The sequence below is a fragment of the Doryrhamphus excisus genome, chromosome 14 (assembly GCF_030265055.1).
Source record: "Doryrhamphus excisus isolate RoL2022-K1 chromosome 14, RoL_Dexc_1.0, whole genome shotgun sequence".
Lineage (NCBI taxonomy): Eukaryota > Metazoa > Chordata > Actinopteri > Syngnathiformes > Syngnathidae > Doryrhamphus > Doryrhamphus excisus.
The window spans coordinates 15864227-15875501 of NC_080479.1; the positions used below are offsets into that span (position 1 = coordinate 15864227).

The 11275-nt window shown below is 37.4% G+C and overlaps 1 protein-coding gene across 1 annotated transcript; it reads left to right on the top strand.

Moving 5' to 3' along the window:
- Window positions 1-801: 801 nt before the first annotated feature.
- LOC131102195 (prostate stem cell antigen-like) lies at window positions 802-9819 on the top strand. Its single transcript, XM_058047700.1, has 3 exons — window positions 802-970; window positions 5913-6023; window positions 9153-9819. Exons 1-3 carry the CDS (start codon window positions 919-921, stop codon window positions 9380-9382), a joined length of 393 nt encoding a protein of 130 aa, XP_057903683.1. The 5' UTR covers window positions 802-918; the 3' UTR covers window positions 9383-9819.
- The last annotated feature ends 1456 nt before the right edge of the window (window positions 9820-11275 follow it).

Genomic DNA, 11275 nt, shown 5'->3' on the forward strand with positions numbered 1-11275 from the left:
TGATGTATAGTTACGCAAGTACCCGATGAGCAGGTATGTGTTTGCTTCCTCTTTTTCTTCAGGGGTTATCACAATATTGATAATGTACCTGCACATAATGCTGTACAAAATACAAAAAATACACTTTATGTGTACAATATCTCTCAAAGTGATTACCTTTGTCTCTATTATGTCTTTTTTTCTCTTACTGTGCTTACCATATTGGGTAATATGAGTGAAAAGGTGACTATAGGGGTGCTATTTCATGTCCTGAGGGCTCTACAGCTTAAAACATGTATTTAAAAGGTCGCTGACATGTTATTTATGGCATTAACTACAAAAATATTACATTTATTAATAAGGAGTCATACTTGGCAGAAATTCATGTATCACAGTCGGGTTTGGAACCATTTCACTGCGATAAACCAGGAAATGTAATCATTCTAAGCTAATCAACTAAGCTAACAAAGCTCTGGGAATAATAGCTTTCAAATAAAGACATAATTACATTAAAAAATATATATTTTAAATACAAATATGAAGGTTTCTTTCCACAAAACCACAACCAAAACAGAATTGGCTCCAATAAGTCATATTTAATCATAATTTTTATACATATATTTCTTTCCCAACTTTACGGACTTTGACAGCGCGAGGATGTGAACACGTGACACAAACAGGAAGTGTCCAACGGTCCCAATTCACAAAATTGGACTAAACCATTTAAGTCACAGGTGGAACCGTTTTTTTTTGCGCTTTACTGTGCAGCAAGACCGCCTCTGATTGGATAACGGTGACGTTGGGATGGGAGGGGTGGAAGATTATAAATGAGGCGAAGTGTAAAGACCCCCTTAAAAAAAGAGTGGCTTGTTTGATGAAGCTTGTAATAACGGTCTGAGTCCATTTACCCTACGTCGTTCAACGTCGTTATTGTCCAACATGAACAGAATTATTGTCCAGCTTTTGGCCGTGGGAGTCTGCTTCGCCATAGGTAAGAAAATACTTTTAATTCGACAGTTTTCAACATTACTCGTAGAATTAGGCTTGGTTTGGTCCGTTTACCTGTTTTGGAGGGAAAGCTTCCCCAACCCTTCCGCCATTTTCAGCCTAAAGAGAATATCAAGTTAAAAAACTATATATAGTTTATTTGGGTCTGCACACTCACTCACAGGGGACTTAAAAAGGCAACTTGGACTGCCCAGAGACACACCCTAATACGCACTCATGGAGAATAATACAAAAATTAATATTATGTCATTGTTTTTCCAATGACTTCAGGGAGTATCACATGCTAGCCTCGTTCGACTCATTAAACAGTCGCTTTTGAAATTACTACATTGGATTTTTTTTCATTTAATAATCAGGAAATACGAAACAAGTGGGACAAATAACTTCTTAGCTTGTGCCCCCACCTGTTAAATTTTCATTTTTTATTAAATGTATGTGTATTTATTTAATTTTTTTAATTGTATTATTTTTTTCTATTGGGGCGGAAAGCTATGCAGCCCTGTACTTCAGAGAAAGGGCAGGGAGAACTGGCAGGAACTATTCCAAAAAAATGACATTTTGAGTAAAAAAAGCAAGAGTCTAGATAAAAATCACAATGAACTGCCTCACTGTTTGCTAATATTATATTTATATATTTTGATGATATTTTTTTATTCGCATATTTGCTAATCAAATATCGCTTAAACAGAATAACACACTGTTGTCAGATTTGGAACACACTTTTTTCCCAGTTTTCCCAAAGGAAATCCATGAATTCCTTCCATTCCATGACACCCCAAAATATGAACAAAAATCAATTTTAAAGAGCATTATTATAATTTAACATGCAGAAAACAAACACTCAAAACACTCATATATTATTAATTTAATTGTTGTTGTTTTTTATTTTTTTTATTTTTTCTTTCTTTTTTTTGATACTGATAATAATGATACGATAACATATGATACGATACGATAACGATAATGATACGATATGATAAGATACGATATGATATATAACGATAATGATACGAAATGATAAGATACGATATGATATATAACGATACGATAACTATACGATATGATATGATAACGATACGATACGATAATGATAACGATACGATAACAATGCGATAATGATACTCTACCTAAGCAAACAAGGCAACATCAGAGCTCGCAATAAGCTTTCCATGACATTATCTCATTAGATTATTTAAAAAAAAATATTAATTATTAATATATTAATTTAATTATTGATGCAGACTTCTTTTGTGTTTTTTACCCTCTTTATTAACTTTCTTTGGCCCCGTGGCGGGTTATTTAGCAGTTGCACAGCCAGTGAGTCTGCAACGTGTTGCGTCTATCACTATCTTTCAAGATATGCATTGCTAGATAACTGCCATTTTGTGTTTGATTATAGCCTACTGTTAGTCCGGAAATATGCAATTTTAGGTATTCTTTGCCAAAATTAGCATAAATATAGCTAAATAAATGAAAAAAATGCAGGTGTCAGTAATGCCACCACATGCTAACGTATGTTTTATTTCCGATTATATATACTATATTGTTGTAAAAATGTGTAAAGGTGACTATAGGGGTGTTATTTCATGTCTAGAGCTCTAATAATGTTTAAAAAATGCATTTAGAAGGTAGCAAACAGGCTTTTAATGGCAAAACTACAAAAATACTACAAAATGTAGTCCTCGTGACACACTGTAAGAGATCCAGGTTGGAATCTGAGTGAGGCTATTTTGGGGTTTATTTCGGCTCAGAAACATGCATGTTTTTGTGAATGGTTGTTTGTCAATATGTGCCCTGTGATTGGCTGGCGACCAGTTGGCTCCAGATCACATTTGTTGATGTTCCACACCTATAATTGCAGCTCAGCAGGAACGCAGAGGGAGTTGTCAGGTTCTTGCTAAAGAACAAGTAGCAGCATCTGTGTGTGTGTGTGTGTGTGTGTGTGTGTGTGTGTGTGTGTGTGTGTGTGTGTGTGGGCACACATTGTACATTTTCGCCTCAAATACTGTTTATTCCATGCCGGGGTGAGGCTGCCCATGTGTTACAGGAGGAGCTTTCTGAGCGATTTGAAAAGACTGGATCACGTCCCAACTTGTCAGCCATGGCATGAGAAATTCCTCACCTCATAACAGTTGAGGCCCGCGTCTCAAATTCCATTTCCACAGAGGATTTGCAGAGTCTGCATGACAAGTAACAGTTGTTCTTTGACCATTGTGTTTATGGTGCCATTGTCCCCCCCACCCCCAAACACCCCCCCCTTTTCCTTTTGTCCTGGTCTCCTGTTTCAGACCACACCCTCTTTTGCACCGACCCTTTTTATTCCCATCCTGGTTGCGGTTTACGTCACTAGTGTTGGTCATTAAACACTCAACAAAAATCCGATACTGATAATATTAGTACTGATAATTATCGGACATCCCTAATTATTGTTATTGTATATTGACGCTTTTAAGGAATGTGAACATTTTTCTTGTTCACACTGGATATGAAAAAAATGCAAAGACTCTGTTGACCTTCCTGATTCCCCCCGCCAGGCGGGTGCCTCCCATCCTGTTACAGGTATCTTGAAATCCCAACGCAAACCCCTGCTGTTTGCTTTACACACCTGACTAACCCGCGGAGGTGCTTGTGCAAGGAGAAAAATGGCCAAAACGTTATCAAAGCACGTGACTGCTTCTGGTGGTTAGTTTCAAGTCATGTTTATTTTTATTATTATTATTTTTGGGTTTGAGGTGTGTTTTCATTAACTCTCCTAAAAGAACAATGACAACACTTACCTTGAGTCTTCTGTAGCTTTTGCCCCCCTCTGGTGGACATCTAAGGCACTGCACAACGACGTCACTTGATCATTAGTTCATTGAACTAACACCAGGGGGCGGTATATGTATGGCGTTCACCTTGCTAAAGAGCCACACCCTAAAAGTTCAGGCAGCTTAACATTTTAGGCTCTAAAATAACATTTAGAATTAGTTTAACAAAATGGATGTCACCACGAGGAGCTTCTGTCTGGGAACTACACATCATTTGTGATGCTAATTGTTATTTTATTGCATGAATTTTGTTATTGTCCTATTTTTTAAACATTATTTTAGTGTTAATATATTACAATATATTGTCTATACTGGTAATAAAAATATTAAAAATATTTTAGTTTGATTAAATAATAATCTTCTCACCAATAATGCCTGCTTTGATAGTCAAAATGTTATTTTTTTGTAAATAGAACAACACTGATACTTCAATTAAAAATGCTTTCAATCAGAGGTTTCTGCAAATGAGCGTCAGATTGAATGAAAGAACGTAATGTTCCGTTTTTGTTTATGTAACGTTCCTGTGACTCATGCTACATGTCTTACCTCACCGCTTTTTGGTCAGGTGGGGCTTTTGGAACATGGAAAAATCTCATACAGGCGACATTTTTTCCCCCCACAGACGAAATGACTTTCACCTTAAACGACAACAAAAATAGAAGAGGGGGTAAACATCAGTCGGTGTTTGCGTGCTATTTATTAGGTGTTTATCTGTTCTCCTTCATGCATGAGACATTGTTATATTGACACATAATGTGATGTGTGTGTGTGTGTGTGTGTGTGTGTTGTACATGCATCTTGTTGGACTGGATTTTGGGAAGGAGGAAAGCTGACGTAAACTTGTCAATCAGCATTTTGGTGCTTGTAAGGTGCGGTAGGTCACCTGACGGTTGGCGTTTTTCAACGTGAAAGCCCATGCCGTCATCACTTTTTCACTTAGATATCATGTAATTTTTTGCCTTTTTAAATGCTTTTTTTGGTGGTGATTTTTTTTTTAAATGATTATAATCAAGCCTTTTTTATGATAATTAACTTGTAATTGGCTGGCGACCACGACCAGTCCATGGTGTACCCTGCCTCGCGTCCAATGTTGACTGGGATACGCTCTAGCACAGGGGTCAGCAACCCCTGGCTCCAGAGCCGCATGTGGCTCTTCAGCCACTTTGTTGTGGCTCCCTTCACAACGCTCAAGTATTTTTTTTAAATACCCTAATGGGAAAAAATATGCATTTTTTAATGAGTTTTTTTTTTAATCTGACTTTCTGTGAGACCCTGAATGAATTGAAGTGAATGAGTTCTGACTCGTGATTGGATGAGCTCAAAGAGCTCACATGTGACGAGAAGCAACAATTTGGTGTAAAAATGTGGCGTTAAAACTGATTCAAACTTTCAAAAGTTTATAAGATATTGTTTTTAAATGATGTTTTGCGGCTCCTATCTGTTTTCCTTTAGTAAGCGTGTGGGTAAAATGGCTCTTTTGATAATAAAGGTTGCCGACCCATGCTCTAGCATACCCCCACTACACTAGTGAGGATAAGCGGCATTGAAAATGGATGGAACTCCTAATATTTCAGGTCAAACAAATATTAGTCAATGATAACACAAATGAACACAAATTTATTTTTTAAGTGAAGCTTATATTTATTTAAGTAAGTCTCATATTTCTTTAAAAGGACCCTATTATGCTCATTTTTCAGCCCTTTGTATTGAATTGTGGACTCCTATAGAGCAGCTAAACGTAATAACCAGCACAGAAAGCTTTCTAGTTCTTCCAGAATCTGCACCTATTCCAGCTGTATTTCTTTGGATTTCGTGGTTCCTTTAATGTGTTTTTTTGAAGGATTTTTTGCAATAAAAAAATAAATATTGCCTCCCCACTTGGCGCCATTGGTGTAAGTGAAGTACACTAATTTAAAGTGTCCATCAGTGCATTTTGAGACTGTTCTTGTCATAGCACATGCTGGAACAATAAAAAGTTTTATTATAGATTTTATTTAGTTTGTCAAAAAGTAGAGTAGACCACACAGTTTGTTGGTGTCACGTGATGTATTTTGTATGAATCAGCAATTAAAGTCATTACTTGTCATTCTTTTAATGACGTCTTTTTGTTCCCAGGCCACGCTCTGCAGTGCTATGAGTGCAAAATTGGCTTCTGGAACTTGTGCCTAACCAAGGAGGTGACATGTGCCCAAGGGGAGCATTGCTACAGCGGTAAAGGATCGGCCGGTAAGTACCTTCAACTTCTGAATTTCCCTATAGGGATGAATAAAGTAGCTACTACCTACCTACCTACCTACCTACCTCAAAACCTTTGTCCCGTTTCTCGCCCATCGCAAAAAGATATACGTTGTGTAACACAAAGCATCCGGTGTCACTCAAGAGCTACCGGAATGTGACACAGAGGCATTCCATGCAAGGTTTTACCCGTGGAATGACACCCAGAATGAGGTTAGCGCTCGTAAAGATGTGGTGTGCGTGTCCGCAAGAAATGCCGCAAGTGTTGTTAGCAGCAAAACCCTACAAGGTGATCATCAGAGGGAGGCTGACGTCAATGCAGCGCCCCAATGACTGCGTCGCTCAGATGTAATTTGAACATGGGGATTTTTGACTGGTACATGTTTGTATATTTCATATGTGTACGTGTTAAGTTGCTGTGTGATGTGTTTAGTCTTATGTTTGATGTCTCTATGAGACAGACTGTTACGTTGTTATACTGTTATATACTACAACGACATCCTGTAATTTCTATTGGGTTGAGCTCATGGCTAGCTCGTGATTGCCTCCCGCCAAAGAAAGAGCTACCGGTTACTCACTGGCTCGCAAGCAGAGCAGTATTTAAATAATTTGTTGTAGTTCTGAAGTAAAGAAAATATCACGTGATTAGAATTTAGCCATTTAGCTTGAGCGCTACTCCATCCAAACAAGGCCAATATGCTTGTTTTTATGCTGGTATCCACAACTCACTCTCTGAAACTCTGTTTCTCATAATTTCATGACTATATATTTTTATTAAATTGCTAAAATGGCAACTTTTTTCTCTTAATATTTTGACTTTATTTTTGTACAATTACTGCTAGCTTCCTTACGAGAGCTGCTGCCCTATCAGGATCGCTAATGAAATACTGGATGATAACTCTTATCAGTGAGAAAGCCAATATTAAGCATCTGTCAAGATATGTATCGCATGAACGCACAGGTGATCATAGATTGGTACATACTGTAACTTCTTGCCAATATTGAGATGAGCAACATAGCGCAACATCCAATAACAATCTCCCAAACCTGCTCAGTTGGAGAACTGGTTATACTGGTCAGCATTATCTTCATTCTTACGCGCTGATGACGATCAGCAAAGACTACTCCTTTTTGTCTTTTAGGCATTCAAACCCACTCACATTAAGTTTGCATTTGAACTCACCAAAGATTGTTTAAATGTTTATTTGGGGCGCAACCTTGTCATGATGTTCCGATTTGAATTTAGCGATTTGATGTATTGAATCAAATAATCAAATTCCTTCCTGTTCAGATGCCAATATATCCAGTGTGAACAGAATAGGGATAGTTTAATTAATAGTGGAAAGTCCTGTTTACACTGATGATGCATGTATTGCAATTTGTATTGTAATTGCGTCTATTTGCAGTTACTGTGTGACAATACTGTTTCAAATATATGCTAGTATGTATACACATTCCTTTTTTTCCAATTTGAACAAAATTTGCGTTTATTCAGGCTCAAATGCTTTAATGCTAAACTTACTCGGGATCTTACTCGTTCACGGTCAAGCAATAGCTAAGACTTTAGGACTCCAGCAAACCACAGTGAGAGTCTTTTATCCACAAATGGTGAAAACAACAGTTTGAACAGTGGTGAACCTTCCCAGGAGTGGCCGGCCAATCACAATGACCCCAAGAGTGCAGCATTGACTCATCCAAAGGGGTCACAAAAGACCCCACAACAACATCCGAAGAACTGCAAGCCTCTGTTAATATCCACTTAATATATCAGTGTTGATGACAGTTTTGGCCAGCCAACCAAAAAATAACACAAACTGCAGCGACGACTCATAGTATAAGAAGTCACAAAAGACCCCACAATATCCAAATAACTGCAGGCCTCACTTTTCCTCAGTTAAGGTCAGGGTTCATGACTCCATCACAAGAAAGACGCTGGGCAAAAACGGTCAGAGTTCTAAATCCTACCCCTCCATCTGGTACTTTTACAATCAGTAACTGTTACATTTGTTCACTTCCTGCTTTCCTAATATAGTTTACGTTTGTTTTTTTGTTTTTTAATTTAAAAAATTGTAACGTTTATCCTAAAAAATTAAGAATTTTAATTTTAATTTTAATTTTAATTTTAATTTTAATTTTAATTTTAATTTTAATTTTAATTTTAATTTTAATTTTAATTTTAATTTTAATTTTAATTTTAATTTTAATTTTAATTTTAATTTTAATTTTAATTTTAATTTTAATTTTAATTTTAGTAAGTGTCAGCAAACATCAACTGCTTGTATTGTTTCTTGAATTGGCTCATCGTTGTGCATTGTTTGAGGTCCTTACTCAATCCATCCCATAGTTTGATTCCACATACTGAAATGCTATGGCTTTTTAACGTAGTCCTAGCATAGAAGTGTTTCAAATGTACTTCTTCCCTGAGATCATATTTCTCCTCTCTTGTAGAGAAGTATTGGATGACATTTTTAGCTAATTGGTTATTTTAGCCTTATGCATTATTTTAGCTGTTTGAAGCAAGTATTTGTGATTTTAGAAATAAGGAGTTAGTATGTTCTCTGTAGGCGCCATTATGAATTATCCTTACTGACCTTTTTTGCAGTACATTTAGCGAGTGAAGATTGCTTTTATAGTTATTAGCCCATATTTACACACAATAAGTAAGATATGGTAGAACCAGAGAGCAATAAAGAGTGTGGAGTGATTTTCAGATTTGAGAACAAATTTTGCTTTGTTCAATATTGAACTATTTCCGGCCACCATTTTGTGCCAATGTGCGCCATTTTCAGTCATGAATTGTGTGCCAATTAATGCGTAAACGGAACGCACAAATTAGTCTTCGCCCACGCCATAAATACAGTAAATAAATGACACACATTTCCACAGACTTTCTGGAACGGCTATGATGATGTTGTACAGATATTTCCGACAGAATAAGCGTCATTGTTGTCAAGAGTTGATGGATTCTGTTCAAATGCCAAAAATGTAAAACCGGAGTTTCAGGTGCATTTCTGGCCTATCCCAAATTCTGTGTAGTAGACATACTTTTCATTCTCCGACTGCTTCCCCCACCCCTCCACCCCCAAGTTGATGTTGTCCTCGTTCCCCCCCTCCCCTCAGCCGGCTTTGTGGACGTCTCCATGAAGGGCTGCCTGGCTCTGGCCGAGTGCAACTCCACCAAAGAGGTCAACTTCCCCTCCAGCAGCTCCAACGCCACCATCTACAAGATGACCAGGACGTGCTGCGACACCAACCTCTGCAACGCCGCGCCCGGTCTGCCTGCCGCTTCGGGCCTGCATTTGGCCCTCGCCACCGTCGGCGCTCTGTTTCTGGTCAACGTGCTGGCGTGAAAACGTCGTCGTATCAACATTAACCACTTTATACGACCGTTTCTTAAAGCTCCTTGTGCCGTTTTTTTTAAGATTCATGCCTAAAAATTGAGCGGTTGTGAGATGGTTGTACAATTTTAGCCGTTTTTTTTGGGGGGGGGGGTTTGAATATTCCGTTCTTTTTTTTTTTTTTTTTTTTGCCTGTTCAACTGGTTTTAATGTCCTAAAATATTGGTGTCGCTGCCAAGCTGTGTGAGACTTGTTTTGATTTGGCCTGCATACTGTTTATTTAGAAATGAACACCAAGATAAGGCGAATTGCACATCACGACAAGCTCTTATCTCTGGATTTCTACCCAACAACCTCCTCAACTTCCCACATCTCCCCCGAATGGGCACATCTTGTAAGATTGTATGATATAAAAAAAAAACAACTATACAATAAAATTTTCAACCCTGTGTATTTTGTTTGTGGTTCATGCTACAGATGTGATTTGGTTTCATTGTCCTCTTCGTTTCTATCCGACGGGAATAACCGGTTTGTCCTGTCCGACCGTCCCCCGTAGCACAAAGAGTTCAATAGTTTCTCATTCCAAATCTGACGTTTGTCCAAACTTTTCCCATCGAGGGGCCGCGCACATGAGAATGAAAGCAGGCTCTTGATGGATTCTGTGGTTTAACAATGCTAAACAGGCCAATGTATTTACGTGCCGTGGGACATTTAATAAACTGGGAAGAAAGAAAACCTATTTAAGAACAGTTCTGTGCTCTGTTTGAGGTCATAGAACACAATACTTGGAACAAAGGACAAGGTATATAAGTTGACAGTATATAGTAACTTGACTGTGTAGAACTTTGTTGCACGGTAGCCTGGTGGTTAGCATGTCGGCCCACAGTTACTATTATGTTTCACTAAATAAAATGGCTGAAAATATTTACTGGGCTATTTAATATTGATAAATAAAAAAAATCCCAGAAATTACAGCCATATTTTATTTGGTTTGTTTCTCAAAAATAACAAAAAATATATATCTCAATTCTATCAGACTAAAATTATAATTATTTTCTTATTATAGTAAAATTCTAATTTTCCCTATAAGAATACAACCTTTTTCCTGTAATATTTGTACTGTATTTTCTCATTTCATTTTCAAACTATTTCAACTTTCTTGTTGTAAATTTTCTTCTCGCAATATTAAAAATGTATTCCCATAATATTATATCTCCCCACTCCCATTTACAAAAGTGAGGTCATAGAAAACAATACTAGGAACAAAGGACAAGGTATATAAGTTGGCAGTATATAACTTGACTGTGTAGAACTTTGTTGCACGGGGGCCTGGTGGTTAGCGTGTTGGCCCACAGTCACTATTACGTATGTTTCACCAAATAAAATGGCTGAAAATATTTACTGGGCTATTTAATATTGACAAAATATTTGTAAAATTAGGACAATTATAAAAACAATGAAACACAATCTAATTTCCCAGAAATTACAATTATATTTTATTTGGTGTTTCAGTGTTTCACAGTGTTTCTTTGTTTTACCAAATAAAAAGCTATTTAATATTGATATATTTGTCAAATGTAATACTGATTTTTTGCATGCGCCCCCCCCCTCGGTGGAAGAAGTAGACACCCGTGATATCAACTGTGATGTCTTTTTAAGTGAGTCAACACACCCCCCTTGTAGCTCTTCTTCATTCTTTGTGACATGCTACGAGAAGACAAAATATGTGAAACCACCCCCCCACCCCACGCGACCCTTGTGACGATAAGCGGCAGCAAATGAATGAATGAAACAAAAAAAAATCATTATAAAACAGTATAGTACTTTGTTGCACGGTGACCTGGTGGTTAGCGTGTTGGCCCGTACAGTGTTTCCTTGTTTTACCAAATAAAATGCCTGAAAAGC